Source organism: Rhododendron vialii, chromosome 6a (assembly GCF_030253575.1).
Source record: "Rhododendron vialii isolate Sample 1 chromosome 6a, ASM3025357v1".
In the NCBI taxonomy this organism is placed as follows: domain Eukaryota; kingdom Viridiplantae; phylum Streptophyta; class Magnoliopsida; order Ericales; family Ericaceae; genus Rhododendron; species Rhododendron vialii.
The window spans coordinates 33,077,993-33,097,408 of record NC_080562.1 but is presented as its reverse complement, the minus strand read 5'-3'; the positions used below and the strand labels follow the sequence as shown (position 1 = coordinate 33,097,408).

Sequence of the window (19,416 nt, the reverse complement as noted above, 5' to 3'; positions counted from 1 at the left end):
TTTTCCAAGATAGACATTAATCCCAAAAAGGCAGTATTATTTCCCATGCTATTCATCTAAAATTACATTTTTAGGAGCAATAACATCATTTCTAGTTCTAAATATTTGGAACCAATCTGTTCGAGTATCAATATGGACAAATAGCTTTTATTGGTTCCTCTGCATAAATCTTGATCCATGTAGTTGCCCATATTTGCCTATAGGTGATTCAATATTGTGCTCTACCCCAACCATGTTTGTTTCGCCTCCGTGGAAGTTCATCATCAATGAAGGTTCCGTCCGATAATGTGCCAAATCATCCATTCAGTTAGTAAATGTCGAATAGTGTGTGCTCTTGTGTGTAATTAAGGCAATATGACCTGTAAAACTGTATTGATTTGCTCTGTGTTTTCTTCTGTGTGATTTTTTTTCATTTGGGTAAAACTCTTCAGTCTTCAGTGTGTATTTGTTTGTTTAATTATGCAAACACTTGTGAGTGTCCATATTTCTAAGAGTCCATTGTGCTCCCTACTGGCAGAACGGAACTCAATTAAACTTGTGTCACTATACCGTTACGGTATATGTTGGGATTCAAATACTAGATATTTCTAAGACGCCATTGTGTTACGTACTGTGTGGACAATTATCCATCCGAAATTATTACTCCACATAATTGATTGGGTGCTTGAACTGCAAAATATCAAGTGCTTGGAAACAAAAGCATACGTTTCCAAAGTTAGTTTCACTGTCGCATGTTCAAATTTCACAGATGCGAAAACATACCAAACCTTAAGGTTACTAAAGTAGTTGCCTAATTGTTCCCTTCTGGATCCCGAAATTAATCGAAATGCACGCAAGTTGAGCTAGATATCTTGTCATAAAAAAAGTATTCAGTTACTGTGTTGCACATTGAAAAGTTGCTCACGAATTTCTTATGGACTAATACAAATCAATATAGTCACTCGAATAAGGTTGATTGGAAGAAAGAGAACGAGAAAGAGAGAGAAGAGGGAGGGGGGCTGACATCCGTGAGTCTCTCCCCTCTCAGTGAGGTTTTTCTCCTATTTATTAGGATTTCTCTTGTTTTGGATTTTGTTTCCATGTTCTGTTTCCACCATACCCAATCGCGCCTCCTTCCAGCCAGATTTGCCGCCTCTTCTCCTCACCCAACCAGCTCCGCCGCCTTTATCACGCTCTCCATCTTTGCCGCCGCCCTCACGTTCCCCAAAACCAGATGCAGCCGCACCACCACCTTCACTACTCCCAGATCCGACGCCTCCATCACTTTCCCTAGATCCACTTGCTTCCGTACTCGCCCTCCCTCCGGCTCGCTGCCGCTCTGCACCTGATGTGCCGTCTCCGCCTCGCCCAGCCCCATCGCTCTTCATCGCCGCGCCGCCTGCCCGTTCTTCCTCTTTCAGCCGCCCACTCTGCCGACACCTTGGAACGCCACTCACCACCGGCCAGTCTCTGGCCTGTTAATCTTAAGCCTCTTTGCTCCTCCTCGCACAACTTCATATCTGGGCCTTTTGCCACCCTCGGAAACCTCTGGTCCGTTGGTGAGATTTGAAGTTTGTGTCCAACGTTGTTCTCGGGCTCTCTGTTGTTTTGTCAATTTTTATTGTATTAATATGTTGTGCACTGGTTTGGTGTTATTAGTTGATCCCTGTGCGGATCGTTTGTTGCCCGTTAAGGGTTTGGTTTATGTACTCGAGAGATGTCTATTTGGTCTGGTTTCCATGGATAATCCGTTTGTTGAGGTTTTTATCTAACTTAGGGCTCCAAACTCGGGTCTTGTTCAGCCTCTGCCCTTTGGGCTGTTTTCGTTTTTAATGAAAGCCTTTGAGGCTTATTTTTGGATTAAAAAACAAAAAGAAAAAAAGTTGCTTGGAAGCTTGTTTTTTTGCTTACCTAACAAGGACTTACCACCTGTATTTTCAAAGTACAAAGAGCTAAGATTGGTTATTTGTCTTGACGAGAAGAGCGTACAAAGTAAAAAATTACAACAAAAAACAAAAAAATCAGTCAATTAAGGACGAAAATATATGAAGCAGCTGTCTGTTTTTTTCTTTAGTGTTGTCCTTTATGAAGTTAGGCTCCATTTGATTGGGCGTAAAATATTTTTTGCAAAATGTTTTACCTATTTTTCTGTGTTTGGTTATGTAAAAAATTAAGAAAACATTTTTCATTAATTTGATGAAAATGGCTTATTCTTAAATCTTCCGTAAGTTATTTTTCGAAAAGAACCTATTGCCTTCTACTGCAATTCTCACTGCTCAGTTTCTTCGATCGTCAGTCCTGACCCACGTTCAATTCTAATATTCTCTGATCTCTCCACCATTTAAGCCCCCCCTCTCTCTACACTATTTTGTTTATTTCTGAAAATATTTTCAAGTGCGAATCAAACACTGAAAAATAAAAATTTGAAATTTATTTTCTGAAATTTTACATTGTAAAACATTTTATATCGAAACAAACAGAGCCTTAATTCAATTTCGATGATCTCTCAGTCCCCTCGCGGGCAAAAAAACACCCGACAGTTCAGAATTCACACCAGCTGTTGAATTACAAAACCACCCCCTACAAGATCACGTGCTAGTACTAAAATACTAAAAAAGCGAGTTCATTCACGCAGCGCGAGTGGTTTCACACCACGGTTCATTCCTTCGCGCCAAAAGCAAAAAGGCCCCCAACAAGATTTGCATCCAAGTTTCAACTTCATTTCCATTTCAGTCCCCAGCACACTTGCTTCCTGTGGCTCTGATGAGGAAATAATCAGAAAATGGGTTATTGGTGAGTCAAAAAATAAAGAAAAAAAACTAGTTCGGAAACAACTCAAACAAGTACTAATATTTAGAGGAAAAATAGTCAAAATAACTGGTATGGTTGGAGTTTTGACAAGAAAATGCCCAGCTAAAATTGTGTATTTTGAGATTTTGGCTAGTTGTTTTTGCTAGTTATTGTTGTGCTTGCCCGGGTTCACGCTATTTTTTTTTGTCTTCAGTATTTATCCATCTAAAATTTACCTTTTCGTAATTTGTCTAGCGTTTTTTTTCCCGTAATTTTTGGGATTAGTTGATCATCTTATTAAGAGGAATCAAAAAAGTATAAAATGTGAGCCAAAATTGAAAAAAAGATCATATATAAGACGACACTATAGACAAAAAAATACCAGCTATTTGGTATTTTTTTAACAGCTGGTATTTTTTTCGTACTTAGTGAACTTATTTTGCTTTTTGTCACAATTTTTTACTTTTTAAACTTCTTCCGTCGAAAAGGATGATTACCACAAAATTATATGTGAACTCAACAAAATTTCAAAAAAAGACTGACAAAAATACCAAAACAAAGAAATACCAAAATAATTAGGGTGAACTCACTAGTCACAAGTAGTAGAATGCAGGGAAGTTAAATGTGATTGAGCAGTCCCTTCGCGGAAAAACCCAGCAGTTTGGAATCAATGTTACGAATCTCATTCCATATCGGCCAGTACTTGCCGAGATGCACCGTATCGAAAGCATAACAGGACAGCATAGGTGATTCCATTTCAGGAAAAATCTTATGATTCTTTAGGCTAATCCGCTGATTTTCGAGTCATTTCGTCCATTTCCTTGCATCCCATCCAGTACGAATCTCCGTGCTAAATTGCAAATTTTCATTGCGGGCTTACAGCAAGAACTCTTATTTTCACTAAACTAAAAAGTTTTAGTACTCGACTTTTTTGTTTTGTCTTCATTCAAAAAAAAAATCGCGTTTGTTATTTCCCCGCTAAACTTTTATAAATTATTAATTCATTTCAATAGAAGGAATAAAAAAAAGTAAAAAATTATGATATTTACCAACACCTTTTTGAAAAAATTGGAGAAGCCAATTTGTTTACTTTCCCACACCACTACCCCACACCCCCCAACCACAAGATCACGTGACAGCGCGAGGTTCTCCCACGACCTCGACGGTTCATTCCCTCCCGCCAAAAAAAAACAAAATCTGCATCCCAATTTCAACTTCATTTGATTTCCATTTCATTCCCCAACACATTTCCCCATACATAACTACTCCCACACCCCTCTCGCTCCTCAATCGCATTTCATCGCTTTCAAAACAGCCTCAAACTCACAGTTCTCTCTCTCATCGCAATGAAGGGACTGAAAACCGCCGCCATCGCCCACAAGAAACTAGACACCGAGTACTCTACGCTCCTCCTCTCTCTACTCAATTCCTTCTCGTTGTTCTTCACGCATCTGTTTCCGTTTGCTCGTTTCTCCAAGTGTTTTTTTTCTCCAGCCGGTTCGACGCTAACTGCTTTCTCTTCTCCGGTTCGACAGAGTGGTGAAGAAACGCAAGGCCGTCGCGAGCGCGAAGAAGGAGAAGCCGTCCAACAAGAAGTACAACTCCGGCGCCCCCAAGCGTCCTCCCAGCGCATTCTTCGTCTTCATGTGAGTTGAATCCAAGCTTCTACCCCTCGCGTTTTTCGTCAATCGATTTCGTCAATCTCTTTTGGTTGCTGAGAAAACGAAGGAGGAAAACGAAACGAAATTAAGTATCTACTTCGATCATACTTTAGAGTTTAGACTCCGTTGTTTTGCTAGGGTTCAGTAGATAGAGGTACAATATGGTAGAAATCAGATCTATTTTGAATTTATTGCTTAGCGACGAAATGGCAAAGTTTACTTTCAGGAATGAAAACAAACCGATGTTTGCGAGCAGCTCCAGATTCGGGTTGGCTCGTTTGTAGTGACTCGGCTTGTTAATAGACGCTAGTGTAAACAACGAACCGAGCTCGACCACCTCAGAAATTGAGAGAGCCAAGCTCAAGCTCGATTGTTTAGGCACGACTCAAGTTCGAGCCAAGCTCGAGCTAGACTATGTAGTGCTAAACCAGAGTCAAACCAAGCAAACACAAACACACAACACAGAGAAACACAAGGATTTACGTGGTTCCCCAATAATCGGGTACATCCACGGAGGGGCAGCGGATTCACTATATTTACTGGAGGAGGATTACAACAATCACTCAGACTCACACAGTATTGCCTCACAATCTACTCGTGTATCACTCTCTTCTCTCTGATTTCTGATACAAAACTTTGAGCCAAAGGGTCTCCATTTATAGGCCATTCAAAGAATGGCTGTCATGCCATTTTCAACAAAGGCTGCACCTCTCAGCAGCCCATGTGGTTCAACAAAGGCTGCACCTCTCAGCAGCCCATGTGGAGAATTGATGCCAATTGTCAACAATCTCCACCTTGACGACAATTCTCCAAAGGTCCGATGTTGCCCCCAACACACAACACTGCCCCTCTGCGCCCTTAGGCGCGCACTGCTCGAGAGATGTTGATCAAGTCCAAGCAATGTTGGAACTTGATCCCTGCAACCACTTTGGTGAGCATATCCGCAGGGTTATCTGCAGTCGGAATCTTCTGAAGAAGAACATCCCCTTCCTCTACAATCTCCCTGATGAAATGAAACCGAACATCGATATGCTTGGTGCGGGAATGGTGAACCTGGTTTTTCGCCAAACAGATGGCACTCTGACTGTCACAAAAAACCTCCACGTTTTCTTGAACAATTCCCAAGTCCTCAATCAAACCATGTACCCAAATAGCTTCCTTGAAAGCCTCTGTCACTGCCATATACTCTGCCTCTGTAGTAGACAAAGCCACCGTTGACTGTAACGTTGACCTCCAACTGATTGGCCCTCCAGCAAGTGTAAACACATACCCTGTAGTCGACCGTCGCTTATCTAGGTCACCAGCATAATCGGAATCCACGTAACCAACCAAATGCTGACCAAGTTTTCTGTTTCTCTCGTACTTCAATCCAACATCCACAGTACCCTGAAAATACCGTAGAATCCATTTCACAGCCTGCCAGTGCTCTTTCCCTGGATTGTGCATGTATCGACTGACCATGCTAACTGCATGTGAAATGTCCGGCCTCGTACAAACCATAGCATACATCAAAGCTCCCACAGCATTGGCATAAGGAACCTGAGCCATTTGCTTCCGTTCGTCTTCCTTCTGCGGCGACATCGATGCACTAAGTTTAAAATGAGCGGCCAAAGGTGTACTGACAGGTTTGGCTTTCCTGTCAATCCCAAATCTCTGCAACACTCGCTTCAGATACTGCGTCTGAGTCAAACAAACTGTGCCTTTCGCCTTGTCCCGCTGAATTTCCATGCCGAGTATTTTCTTTGCCTCCCCGAGATCCTTCATGTCAAACTCCTTACTGAGTTGAGCCTTCAGTCTGTCAATCTCCACCTTGCTCTTACATGCAATCAGCATGTCATCTACATATAAGAGCAAATAGACAAATGATCCATCCGGGAGTTTGCAGAAGTAAACACAATGGTCAAAGTGACTTCTTGTGTACCCCTGCTCCATCATAAACCGATCGAAGCGCTTGTACCACTGTCTCGGCGACTGTTTCAACCCGTATAGCGACTTCTTCAGTTTACAAGCCCAATTCTCCTTTCCTGCAATTCTGTAACCATCTGGTTGAGCCATATAGATCTCCTCATCCAGATCTCCGTGTAGAAAAGCGGTCTTGACATCGAGTTGGGCTAACTCAAGGTCAAACTGTGCTACCAATGCAAGCAAGATCCTGATCGACGAATGTTTGACGACAGGGGAGAACACCTCGTTGTAGTCGATCCCCTCTGTCTGTGCGTAACCCTTGGCTACCAATCTTGCTTTGAACCTGACTTTCTCAGATCCTGTACCTTCCTTCTTCGCATAAACCCACTTGCAGCCAATAGATTTCTTGCCCTTGGGAAGTTGAACCAAATCCCATGTCTGATTCTTGGAGAGTGAACCCATCTCCTCATCCATTGCCTCTTTCCACTTGTTACTATCTGTACACTGCACTGCCTCCCGGTAAGTGGAGGGGACATCATCGTCTGTCACTGGAAGTGCATAAGCTACTGTATCAGCATATCGAGCAGGTTTCCGGATTTCCCGCCTCGGTCTGCTGGTTGCAATGGATTCTGGCTGCTGTGGTATTTCCTGTAATGAAGCCTCCTCTTCAATAATGACATCCTGATCAACGGGTTGATCCTCAGGACGGCTGACTGTCTGAACAGTCTTGGCTGGAACAAGGGGAGTCTCAACCTCCACCTGTTCTGAATGCTCCACCTGCTGCTGGGCATTCGGCTCCACATTCTCCTTGGAAGGAACCTGCTGTAACATAGCAGATTCGTCGAAAGTAACATCCCTACTTAGAATCACCTTCCTGGACTCGGGACACCAGAGCCTGTATCCCTTAACACCTGAAGTGAAACCCAAGAAAACAGCTTTCTTGGCTCGTGGATCTAACTTGGACTCAGTTACATGATAGTAAGCAGAACAACCCCAAACATGTAATGAATCATAATCTGTAACTGGTTTCTCAAACCATACCTCCATCGGAGTTTTCCCTCCGATTGCTGCTGACGGTAAACGGTTGACAAGATGGGAGGCATATTTGAGAGCCTCACCCCAGAACGCCTTGCTAAGCCCGGCATTTGACAACATGCACCGAACTTTCTCCACCAAAGTACGATTCATGCGCTCTGCTACTCCATTCTGCTGCGGCGTCCCCGCAACTGTGAAGTGTCTGACTATCCCCTCCTCCCGACAGACTTGGAGAAAAGGATCTGACTTGTACTCGCCACCGTTATCTGACCTCAGCTTCTTGATTTTCCTTCCTGTCTGCGTCTCCATCATTTTCTTCCACTGAAGGAAGATTGGAAGGACCTCATACTTGTGCCTCATGGTATAAACCCAGACACGTCTGGAGAAATCATCAATAAATGTCACGAACCATCGTTTGCCTCCCAAAGTTACATTTTTGGTCGGCCCCCAAACATCTGAATGAACATAGTCAAGAATCCCCTCTGTGCGGTGAACTCCAGTGCCAAACTTGACTCGAGTTTGTTTGCCCAATATACAATGCTCACAGAAGCCAACTTTCCCTGTCTTGGCCCCTTTCAACAAGCCTTGCCTTACTAAACCCTGTAAGGCCTTCTCGCCAGCATGCCCTAAACGCATGTGCCATAGCTTGGATGCATCGTCTTCGTCTGAGCTAGTAGTAACGGCCACTCTCCCTGTGACTGTGCAACCGTCTAGGAAATACAAGTTTCCTTTTCGGCTACCTTTCAAGACAATGAGCGCCCCTCGAACTATCTTTAGCACTCCACCCATCATCGTAATCTTGTATCCTTTCACATCAAAGGCTCCAAGCGAAATGAGATTCTTCTTCAAGTCCGGAACATACCGAACGTCTGTTAGCACCCTAAACGTCCCATCATGCAACTTCAAACGGATTGAACCTATCCCTTGGACTTTGCAAGCGGTGTTATCGCCTAGCAAAACAACTCCTCCATCGAGATCTTGAAAACTCGAGAACCAGTCCCTGTTGGGACACATGTGGTAGGAACATCCCGAATCTAGTATCCACTCATCTGAATGGTCAGGTGATGATGAAACTAATAGTGCTGACTCTAGATCATCCTCTGTCTCCTCTGCAACATTTGCAGCTGGTTGTTTGTTCGGACAATCTTTCTTCCAGTGCCCCTTTTGACGACAAAGGGCACACTCGTCTTTCCCCAATCTTCTCTCTACAGACTTCCCCCTTGATTTTGAGCGAGACCTCCTTCGCCCTCCACCACCAGTCCTCCTAGTGTCGGTTCTGCCTCTTGTTGTCAAAGCTGATGCGGACGGGTCACGGTGAGCTTGCTGATCCCTCTTCCGTACCTCGTTATTCATCAAAGCATTTGAAACGTCATTAAACTTGATTTCTTCTTTACCGTACAATAAAGTAGTAGTCAAATGATCATAAGTATCAGGCAATGAATTTAACAACAGTAAAGCTTTATCCTCATCTTCTATGGAAACGTCTAGATTTTGCAAATCAGCCAAAATCTTATTGAAATTGTTCAAGTGTTGGTTCATAGTCGTACCTTGCACGTACTGGAACCCGTAGAGCTTCTTCTTGAGATACAACCGATTCTCAATACTCTTCGTCATGTACTTGTTTTCCAATTTCTCCCATAGCTCTTTAGCTAACGTTTCCTTCATCACGAAGTATTTCTGATCCTTCGTAAGACAAAGTCTGATGGTGCCACAAGCTTGGCGATTAAGCTTTATCCAATCCTTGTCTGAAATGTCGTCCGGCCTCTCCTCTAACGTAATATCCAACTCCTGTTGATACAGAACATCCAAAACTTCGCATTGCCACATGCCGAAGTTACTTGTTCCGTCAAATTTCTCCACCTCGAACTTAGCATTGGAAACCGTATTCCTTTGCCCATAACTGCTCGAAGTGACCTTGGGATGCTCGGTATTCTTCTCTGCAGATGAAGAAACTTCCGAGGTCTCCTTAAACTCTTCTTCCGCCATTAGAACTCCTTAAACTCCACCCACGTGAATATCCGGTGCACAAAAAACACCAAAAACGCGCTTTTTAGCCAACCAACGGACAAAACACCAATGTCGGAGCTGAGTTACGGAAAACGGAGTGCGGCGTTGGATCCGGAACGTCGAGAATAATCAGGAACGACTACTCACTTGCGCAAATCAGAGTTGAAACGGCTCCGAAATCGCAAAATAACACTTTCTGGAATATTCCTTGGATCAGAGAATATTCCCTCTGGTTAGGACTGACTGGACCTGCTGACTCAGCAATAAATGCTGACTGGGCGCTAATGACTGGGCCTTTTTGCTGACGTGGCGCACACCTAGCGCTGACGTGGAAAGACACGTGGCTGATGACGTGGCTGATGACTCAGCCCCTCTTATGATGTGGCTGGTGACGTGTCTGGTGACTGGGTGACACGTGGCGTGCTGACTGGGCGTAACCTTCTGAAGCTTCTGGATCGATGATGTCAAGCTGACATCAGCGTCTCTAGGTGAGCCAGTAGCACTGGATAATTTTTCCCTGGCTTTGACTAGTCAAAAAACCAGCACCTGGTTTTCCTCCTTACAGATATTAAAGTAAAAAAAACTCTGTTTTCTGAAAAGATAAAAAAACAGATCCGGCGAGCCGCAGCTTCTTTCACGCTCAACCGTCGAACGGAGCGTGTGACCTCGTTGTTACTCCGTTTCCGATGGGTCTTGGTGCGTTGGAATCGTCTCGCAAGGACGCACAAGACTCAGTGGTCAAACGGATTCTTGGATCAGAAAAAAACGTGGCTCTGTGACTCGGACAGAACACGGACTGAGAAGCAGAGTCGGAAACTATGGTGGTTTTTGTGTTCTTGGTTCTACACTACGTGCTCTGATACCAATTGTAGTGCTAAACCAGAGTCAAACCAAGCAAACACAAACACACAACACAGAGAAACACAAGGATTTACGTGGTTCCCCAATAATCGGGTACATCCACGGAGGGGCAGCGGATTTACTATATTTACTGGAGGAGGATTACAACAATCACTCAGACTCACACAGTATTGCCTCACAATCTACTCGTGTATCACTCTCTTCTCTCTGATTTCTGATACAAAACTTTGAGCCAAAGGGTCTCCATTTATAGGCCATTCAAAGAATGGCTGTCATGCCATTTTCAACAAAGGCTGCACCTCTCAGCAGCCCATGTGGTTCAACAAAGGCTGCACCTCTCAGCAGCCCATGTGGAGAATTGATGCCAATTGTCAACAGACTAGTTTTCAACGAGCCGGACTCGAACACTTCGAATCTCGGCTGGGCTCGGTTGTATAGAATCCGCTCGTTTTTAGAGGCTTTTGTAGTAAACAAATTGAGCTAAAACACCTCGATAATTAAACGAGCTCGAGCTCCATTATTCAGGCTCTGACTTGAGTTTGAGCCAAGCTTGAGCTAGACTAGGTTTTGCACGAGCCGGAGTCGAAAACATCAAAGTTCACCTCGGCTCGTTTGCAGTGTTCAAATTTGCAGCATTGTTTTCTTTCTATTATTGCGATTTAGTTTATGAGATCTCTGAATTTCAGGTTGGCAAAGCTGGTGGAGAGAAGTGGAAGGCCATGTCTGAATCTGTAAGCTTTCTACGCGTCTACTTTTACATCCAATCAAACGCAAAATGAAATTTCAATCAGTTTTAATAAAGACAGCAATCAATATTGCGTTTATTAGTTAGTAAAATTTCTCCAGTGGAAGTTTTGGTAATTCTGTAATGATTGACGCGTTGTTAGTATTTGTTCGTGTTTTCTGTTTAACTTTAAAGACGGATAAGGCGGTGTGTGACATCTAGGCTGTGTTTCGTGTAGGAGAAAGCTCCGTTTGTGGCGAAGGCAGTGAAGAAGAAGGCAGAGTACGTGAAAGCAAAGGAAGAGTTCGATAGGAAACTCGTAATGTCTTTGTTATTGCATTAATGAGTTCTCCTAAACTTATAAGAAAATAAGAATCATTTGCTGAAGATAATGATATTCTGCCATATGTATTTTGTGCTTATTGTGATTCTCTGTTTTTCTTTTTGGAATTAATAGCTTGGCGATGTAGCAGAGAAGCCAGAGGAGTCTGAGAAATCTTCTTCTGAGGTCCATGATGTTGCTGAGCAGGAAGCCAGCTCTTAGGTATGCTTTTACATTTTTTATTTTTTTTTTGAGAGAGAGAGATTCTTTTGGGGATCAGAATTTGGGAAACTCTAATTTGGCATAAACACATCATGTTAGATAACTACTTGATCTCTGAACATGTATGCTTACATGTGGATTGTGGACAAAAGGATAATTTTATAAATTCACTCGCAAGAGGAAAAACAGGAAGGCAATTACAAAATTGAGAGTGGAACTCAATTACCTTTCATAAATAACTTAAGCTTTGAAATCTGTAATTGCTTATCAATTTAGGGAAATGATTTTTGCGCTCCACAATATGTAAATATGTACTCTTGTGTGCTTTAAAAAGAGTGTTGTGTTTGATTGGTAGAATTGGATTAAATTAGTAAAAAAAAAAATATAGTGCAAAGATCATTCCCCATCATAATATTAGAACAAGATCATAATATAGCGCATGGCACACAATATTATACACTGTAAGGTGCCTGGTTTCGACCTTAAAATGGGCCCGATGAACTCGATTGTTAATGGGAATATGCGTAAGCTCACTTGAATAGAAATGCTATGTAATTCACTGGATGTTTATCGCTGTATCTCACGTCTGCTTGTTACATAGACATGATTGCTTCCATATTTTGAAATCTTTACATTAATATGAAACCGAGATAAAAATACATCCTGCCACGTTTTGGGTGATATATCAATTGGACATTTACATTGGTAGTATTTGATTTCTTTCCTTCATTGCTTTGTGTTTGGTTCTTTGATTGCAGATAGATCAGATGATGTAGAAAGCGGGTCAAAATTCATGGTACAGTGATGCACAGGAGAACAGTAGTGGCTTTACTCTAGTACATGGTTATAGATAGCTTGAGTGGGTCGTGTTTTGCTTCTACATCTTGCAATCGGCCGGTGGCCTGTTCCTTTTTGTGGTTGTTGTTTCCGTTGAACAGTTAGTTTTCTGATGGCAATTTGATATGCTCTGCGATGTTGATGACCTAATGACTAGTATGCTACTATCTTAGCCATGTTCAGTTTTTACTTTCTCTGCCTTAATTTGATGCATTTTTTGGCTTGAACCGTAAAAAAGTTCGTATCTCATTACCTGCTGCAAATTCTTTAGGAGACAAGCTTGTGTTAGGATACCTTGAAATCTCAGTTGGTTTCTTTCTTGTTTCAACACTGGAATTTGCAAGTTTAGGCCTCACCAAAAGAAAAGTGGCTCGATCGCTGTTGACCTTAACTTCCCGTAATCTGGATTGATGTTGGAGATATTTCATCTCTTTCGCACATTGCAACTGTTAAGTTGTATGGTCATCCAATGGATCCTGTACAGCTTTGTAATCCACGGTGCGACTCATAACTCACATTACTGTCTTTGGTAGAACTCAAAGACTGAAGAGATGAGTCAGACAACTTAAAACCAAGCAAAGGCTTTGGTGCACTGCACTAGAGCTTCTTCATATCCGTGGATATATATGGTAACAGGTCTTGCGATTACAGCTTACACTTTTGACCGATCCACCTTTCGATTTTAAGAGGGTGATAAAAACTTGACTCAACTTACATTCATTCTACTTAGTAGTTTAATTCTCAAAAAACATGCCAATCGTGTGGTTGAGTTCAAGGCTGTGTTTGTAATTCGAATTTTTGGTAAAATTTTCGAAGGGGAAGGAGAGTATAAAAGTTCACAAATCCCTTTTTGTTTACTTTCCGAATTCAAAAATCCCTTTTCTAGAAAAGCAGCAAAATAAGATTCATTTGCTTGTTAGTGCCATCGATTCGAACCTGTGAAGAGTCTGGAAAAGCTAAACAGTGTTCTCGTGGGTGTACTGATGTAGAGCACATTGCACCAAATTGTGTTTACCACAAGAGGGGGTTGAGCATGTCACACGAGCATTAACCAAAATCCCTCGTCAAGAGTAGGCATTAGATACCAGGGATGTTTGGAGTGATAAAATTACTTATTGAGTACTATTATTATATGCCCTAGTTTGAGCCTTGGAGAACTCAGTTGGGTCCGTATTTTCCAGGTAGCGGCATGAATGATGAACCTATAATTCGAGACATTCGGGTCAGTAATTCGAAACATTCGGACATTTTCGTAATTCTTTCCAAGTTAGACTCTCTTGCAGAAACATGTAGGCGGTTCCGGTACCTAAACTTCCACAACTCTTCTCAGAACAGAACAGTTCCAGCAACAAGCTGGCTCAGAGCTTTTTTCTGTGAGCAAAATTTGATTAGATTTGCAAATAGAAAGTCCAGGACATCATGGTTCATAGACGTGAAGAAACCGGATGAGTAAAATTTGAGTGCACTGGCGATACAACGTCCTCAGGCCCGCGCAGTAGTATCACGAGCGCTGATAAACTAAACGCGAAGGTGAACCCTTCTTATATGTCATTGAATCAATCACCTCAACCAACTGTCGCATCTACACAGTCTGGTTCATGAAAAGACGTCATCATGCACACATGGTAGCTTGTCGTCACTAGTTGAAGTTCTTCTCATATCAGACGAGGTGAGGACTTTCATTACAATGCGTGCGACAGGAACCATCAGTGCTCTAATGATCGTGAACTAGATTCCCCTAAGAGCATTACACAGTCACACGAGGCAAGTAGCTGTTTTTCTGAGGTGTATGCAACCAAAATGCCAGAACCAAGAAGAATATCCTCTCACTGCATAAGCACACAGGCAGCCGTAATCTTTTAAGGCCGGAAAAAATCACAATAAATTACTCAACACTCCCCAGTCTGCCCGGTGCTTTGCTATGCTGAGTTCGTAAGAGAATTTTACGGATATGACATCCAATTGGACTTGTCCAAACTGTGGACATAAAATGAGGTCATCCTGATCAAATTTCTTGCATCATATCATAGTCAATCTAAGCAAAAGACAGAATAGGAAAATCTATGAGCACACTCTCTTTTGGCACAACTAGCAAAGTTGTTCAGCAGCAGACAACAGAAAACAAAGAACCAAAAACTGAAAAGAACTTAAATCTAGCTCCGAGACAAGACTTCCAATTCTAACCTTACCCCGTCGTAAACCAAAAGGTGAGTTAATAACTATCTGTTTCCCTATTCAACGGGTATTGAGAAAGTTTATATAAGACCATCCACCATTCATAAATCTATTCAGTTTTTACAGAATCAAAAGATTAACTACCTCGAAGTCACACTTGACTTGATGATAGTAGTACAACTTCGTTTTGCATTGTTCTAATTCTAACTCAACCATAGAGTTCAGGGCCATTTAGCCCAAACAAGCTCTAAATCCTGTATTCTTTTTGTTTTTTCCATACCTTCTTCCCTTTTATTACACTCTTTCCAGTTGATACCTCCCACTAAAAAAAATGCTGATAAGTCCCGCCAAATATATAGTGTCGAAGTCACGAACATTATTTAATCAACTACAACATTAATTCTCTCTTTATCCCATCTACTTTCATTTTTTCCAATTCAATATTTGCTATACCATAAGATGAAGAATACTGATGTTTTTAGATCAGGCACTTGTCAGGGGATTTGTGGATGGAAAAGAAAATGTTAAGAATTTCCCCTCACAAATTGAATGTATGTCTATCTCACCACTTCTTTTCCCTGAACAAATCCCTCCACAAATCCTAACACAGCCTAAATAATACTCCAGAATATAGCAAATATACTACACAAAACATGAGAAAGAAGATAGAAAGATAAACTGCACTAACCATTGAATACATCAACATTAATTGTCACATCATCGTATTTGATACCGAGCAGACAAAAATTAAACAATCGCATGCACTACTTCTTCTTCCCAGCTTTGCCCTCCTTTCTTCGTATAATTTCATCATCATATCTCACACCTTTTCCTTTGTAAGGTTCTGGGGGTCTCCATTTCCTAACTGATGCAGCAAATTGACCGATGGCAGCCTTGTCATATCCACTCACTGTGATTCTGGTGCTCTCTTCCACCTTCACTTGTATCCCTTCAGGTATTTCCATCTTTACTGGATGAGAGAATCCAAGATTCAATACCAACACTTTTCCTTCTACCATTGCACGATACCCTACACCAACCAATAGCAGTTTCTTATCAAATCCTTTAGACACGCCCACCACCATGTTGTTGGTAAGAGTCCTGACAAAAAAAAAATAGACTGGAGCTAAGAGTAAAGCAAACCCTAAGGTCACATGTTGGAATATAACTTTCTTCCAATAAGGTTCGGCATCAACATGAGAGTTATTGGAAAATGATGTATGCAGCTTAATGGAATCAGAATTCTTCATCTTGTTTTTGTGGCTTAGTTCTGCTTACTATTCATGATAAAGAAACAGGCTCACGTGAACCTAAAGGCTGCCAAAAAGAGAAATGCAGCATTGCTGACAAATACTACTAATCTACTATTAACTATTAAGCAACCAAATATCGTGCCAAATCACTTCTCTTCCATTATCTTATCTAGTTATCTCTAACTTAATCATGCACTGTTGGTTAAAACATTCCATATAGTCGTAAGTCAATCCAAGACTATCCATAATTTCTCAACTCAAACTTAAAGATCCTTATCACAAGTACATGGGATCAGCCATATGTTTCTGCTTTCCTCAGTTGGCTCTCGAGTCTTAACAGAGTCATCTCTAACTGTTAGTGCAAGATATACACAATACACATACATGCTAAAAAAAGTGTACAAATTGTTGCATCAGTTAGGTTCTGTTTGGAACTTAGGGAAAGAAAAAGAAAAGAAGAGAAAATGATTAAGAGGAAAACGGGAGGGAAAGTTAAAGAGAAAAAGAGAAAACATTGAACTTGTGTTTGTAATTTTCTTTTCTCTTTCTTTAAGAACCACACAAGGGGAGGAAAAGTTTAAAAATCTTCACTTTTTTACCACTTCTTTCCACAAGTACCAATCTAACCGTCCATCTGAAAAACAGAAAAGTCATCCTTATGCTAACTAAATAATAACATCATCACTTTGTAGAAAGAAAAATGAAAGTCAGCCCCACATTGGTGCTATTCTAGCTAGGGCCTAGGGAGACTGAGAAACATAGAGAGCAGTAAAATTCTCGCATCTATCAAGTTAAGTAAAACTACTAAAGTAGATGAATGCCATAGGAATTAAGATAATCACGGAGCTGCAGGAGTCTTGATTACTATTCAACGCAGCATCAGACTCAACACTACAATAAGAAGCCTGTATCCACTGCATAGAAGTCCTAAAAGTGGTATTAGTCTATTAGAAATACAATCCCTAAAATTCTCTTTCATGGGGTGGTTGTTTCAAGTTCCCAAGCACATAGAGCATCCTAGGTTTAGCCTATACCTTTCGATACACCAGAGAAAATACTTTCCAATTCTTATACAACCCATAATTCATCGTGAACTGTTGAATATCTAGTTAAAATGTATTTCAAGGAAGATTTCATGCTTTGGTTGGCTATTGGAATACTAAGGGTTCAGGTCAGAAATGTTACACAACTACCATTGAATTCATCAATTTCTCCATAATTTGAAAATTAAAAAGGAAAAGAAAAAAGTGGTGTCCAGTTAAGAACTCAAAAGGCATCACGCTGTAAAATACGCGACAAGTTTAACAAGTAAATGAAGATGCATGATTCTCCAACAAACAAAATTCATATTTAAAGAACCAAAATCAAATGAGTTTACCTGAATAGACCATGCATTTGGTTAGCTCTTTTCGTTTCTATTGTCCTTTTGACCCACAGGATACCTGAGTCCTCCCTCTCAACCTTTACTTCCCGTGGATAAGTGATTGCAAGTTGCCCTAGAGGACCTTGTGCTTGCAACCCCTGACCTTCCAATGTGACTGTCACATTCGATGGAACTTCAATGGGCTGCTTCCCAATTCTAGATTCTTTGCACTGGATCGTTTTCCTCATAAGACGAACACGGGTGACTGGAGCACTTGGAACATAGACAGCATTTCTTTTTCCCAGAAATACAGACCTCAAGTTGCTGACACAAAAGGAATATAATCTATCTTAAAATGCATGAATAACTTTCAAAAAACAGTGTCATTTACAAAATAACCAAGATAAGAATGCGCTTTCTGCAGTCTAGTTTTAATGACCCAAGATACCGAAAAGAGACAATTCATCAAGCCACGCTCGGCTGTCAGCTTTACTAGATTAAGTAAACCAGAGAACAACAATACTACGTAGCCTATCAAAAAAACAAAACAATACTACGTCGCAAAAAAGCTGATACTTTTCTCCTCTGCACCACTATGATCTATAAATTAGGTCCAAGAAAATCAAAAGTGAGGATTTCTCAATCAATGCTGCTCTTGGTGCACTGTTACAAGTTTGGGCTGCCAATTATAAGATCCCACCAAGTTTGGGTTTGAGCATGACCACAAATGACACAAACATTAGTTCTTAATCAACCCTCCCCATACCAACACCCTCGAACAAAGGTGACCAACCACGGGAAATTTCCTCTTGGTTAAACTTGCATCTCCAAAGCTCGTGGAAAAATCCATGTAAAGTGCTCTAATATCTATACTAATGCAAGTTAAGCTAGGACATGAAGACAAAGGGGTTTGGCCAAGTGAATGAGGTGCACCATTACTAGTTGTGATGCATGATTTTCATGTCTTGCAGCTGCAAAATGAAGCTTTCCCTTCCCTCATTCCCCTCCTACTGATCAAAAAGAAAAGGTAGTCTCATGAAATGGCATACTCCCTTACAGTTACAGGATATTTGTACCATAACTACAAAGATTAAGACCCACAAATGGATTCCTTCAGCACAAGTCATTCCTTCATTAAGGCAACCAGATCCTTTTTTAACTTCCAAGAGAAGGGCAAAAGGCCATTTTTTTCAAAATCAAAATACCTAAATAAGCAATTCCTTCTTGACAATGATATATGTTGTATACGTCAATCCTATATGTCAAAATCACACATTAAGTAAACCCAAAAAGATTCAGCGGACAGAAAATCGAAATTTCAAGAACATCTTTTTGGCTCAAAACTGAAATTTATATGAATTGAACACCAGCATGAAAATTATGCCCAGATTCGGAGTTAAAAGTAAAATACCCAGCTCACATTCATCAATCAAACGCCCTAGAAATGACTACAGATTTTTTTGCATTCTAATCAAGAAGAATCATCTTGGTGATAGAGTTACAGTTTCTTTTTTTTTTTTATAAGTGCAAATTCTTATAAAGCTCAACCAAAAGAATCAGAGAGAGAGAGAGAGGATAAGAACCCTTACCCAGTTTGAAGAGAAGCAGTGACTGAAGAAGCCATAGTTAATTAGCTCCGGAGAAGTGAGCTCCACTGGGGGTGAAGAAGGTGTGCGAACCCTTGTCGATTTGTTTGGGGAATCGACTTATCCAAATCCACTGCCATCCGCTTTGGGCTTTTCCTTGTAATGACTCAATTACCCTTAAAAAATGGCCGAGCATCATCTGCACAGATTATTGTCCACCCAAGGAGCATCCACAGTGAACTAATCAAAATTGGATAATCAAAAGTTGCCACATCATCTTTTGATTATCCATTTAAGGGGTTGTTAATATTAGCAATGTAAATGTCCACAGTGTCATAATCAACATTGAATAATCAAAAATTATCACATTACCTTTTTAACCTATAAAATCTAAAAATTGTCACCATATAAAATATATTTTTTAAATAGTTTTCAAACTAATAAAAACAGGTTATTAGAAATAGAAAATATTTTTTTGAAAAAAATACTTTTTGAAAAAAGTTTTAAAAAACAGTTTTTAAAAAAATACATTTTTTTTTAAAATAAAAGTTTTTGAAAAAAAAGGACAGTTTTAAAAAAATATTTTTTTAATAAAAAACAGTTTACTATTTTTGCAAAAAAAATAAAAACTTATTAATATGAGAGAGAGAGAGAGAGAGAGAGAGAGAGTGAGTGAGTTTGGTTATTGACAAAAGG

General features: G+C 40.8%; 3 protein-coding genes across 5 annotated transcripts in view; 2 read left to right on the top strand and 1 right to left on the bottom strand.

The window, feature by feature from the left end:
- The window catches only part of LOC131330644 (probable disease resistance protein At4g27220), a 33,954-nt gene extending 33,377 nt beyond the window's left edge, over nucleotides 1-577 (top strand). For 2 of the 3 annotated variants that reach the window (XR_009201165.1, XR_009201166.1), the window contains one exon: nucleotides 432-577. The gene's annotated coding sequence lies outside the window, so the exon portion shown is untranslated. Of the gene's footprint in view, nucleotides 1-203 lie in introns of all 3 variants that reach the window. The other variant, XM_058364295.1, reaches the window with a different exon arrangement.
- Nucleotides 578-10,063: 9,486 nt separating this feature from the next.
- LOC131328644 (HMG1/2-like protein) lies at nucleotides 10,064-12,502 on the top strand. The gene is made up of 5 exons (XM_058361562.1): nucleotides 10,064-10,152; nucleotides 10,798-10,969; nucleotides 11,201-11,281; nucleotides 11,420-11,506; nucleotides 12,265-12,502. The coding sequence occupies exons 1-4, from the start codon at nucleotides 10,064-10,066 to the stop codon at nucleotides 11,504-11,506; spliced, it is 429 nt and encodes a 142-aa protein (XP_058217545.1). The 3' UTR covers nucleotides 12,265-12,502.
- A 2,684-nt stretch (nucleotides 12,503-15,186) lies between these two features.
- LOC131330691 (large ribosomal subunit protein uL6c) lies at nucleotides 15,187-18,894 on the bottom strand. Its single transcript, XM_058364366.1, has 3 exons — nucleotides 18,724-18,894; nucleotides 17,150-17,458; nucleotides 15,187-15,619 (listed from the first exon to the last, which is right to left on the bottom strand). Exons 1-3 carry the CDS (start codon nucleotides 18,756-18,758, stop codon nucleotides 15,283-15,285), a joined length of 681 nt encoding a protein of 226 aa, XP_058220349.1. The 5' UTR covers nucleotides 18,759-18,894; the 3' UTR covers nucleotides 15,187-15,282.
- Between the last annotated feature and the right edge of the window lie 522 nt (nucleotides 18,895-19,416).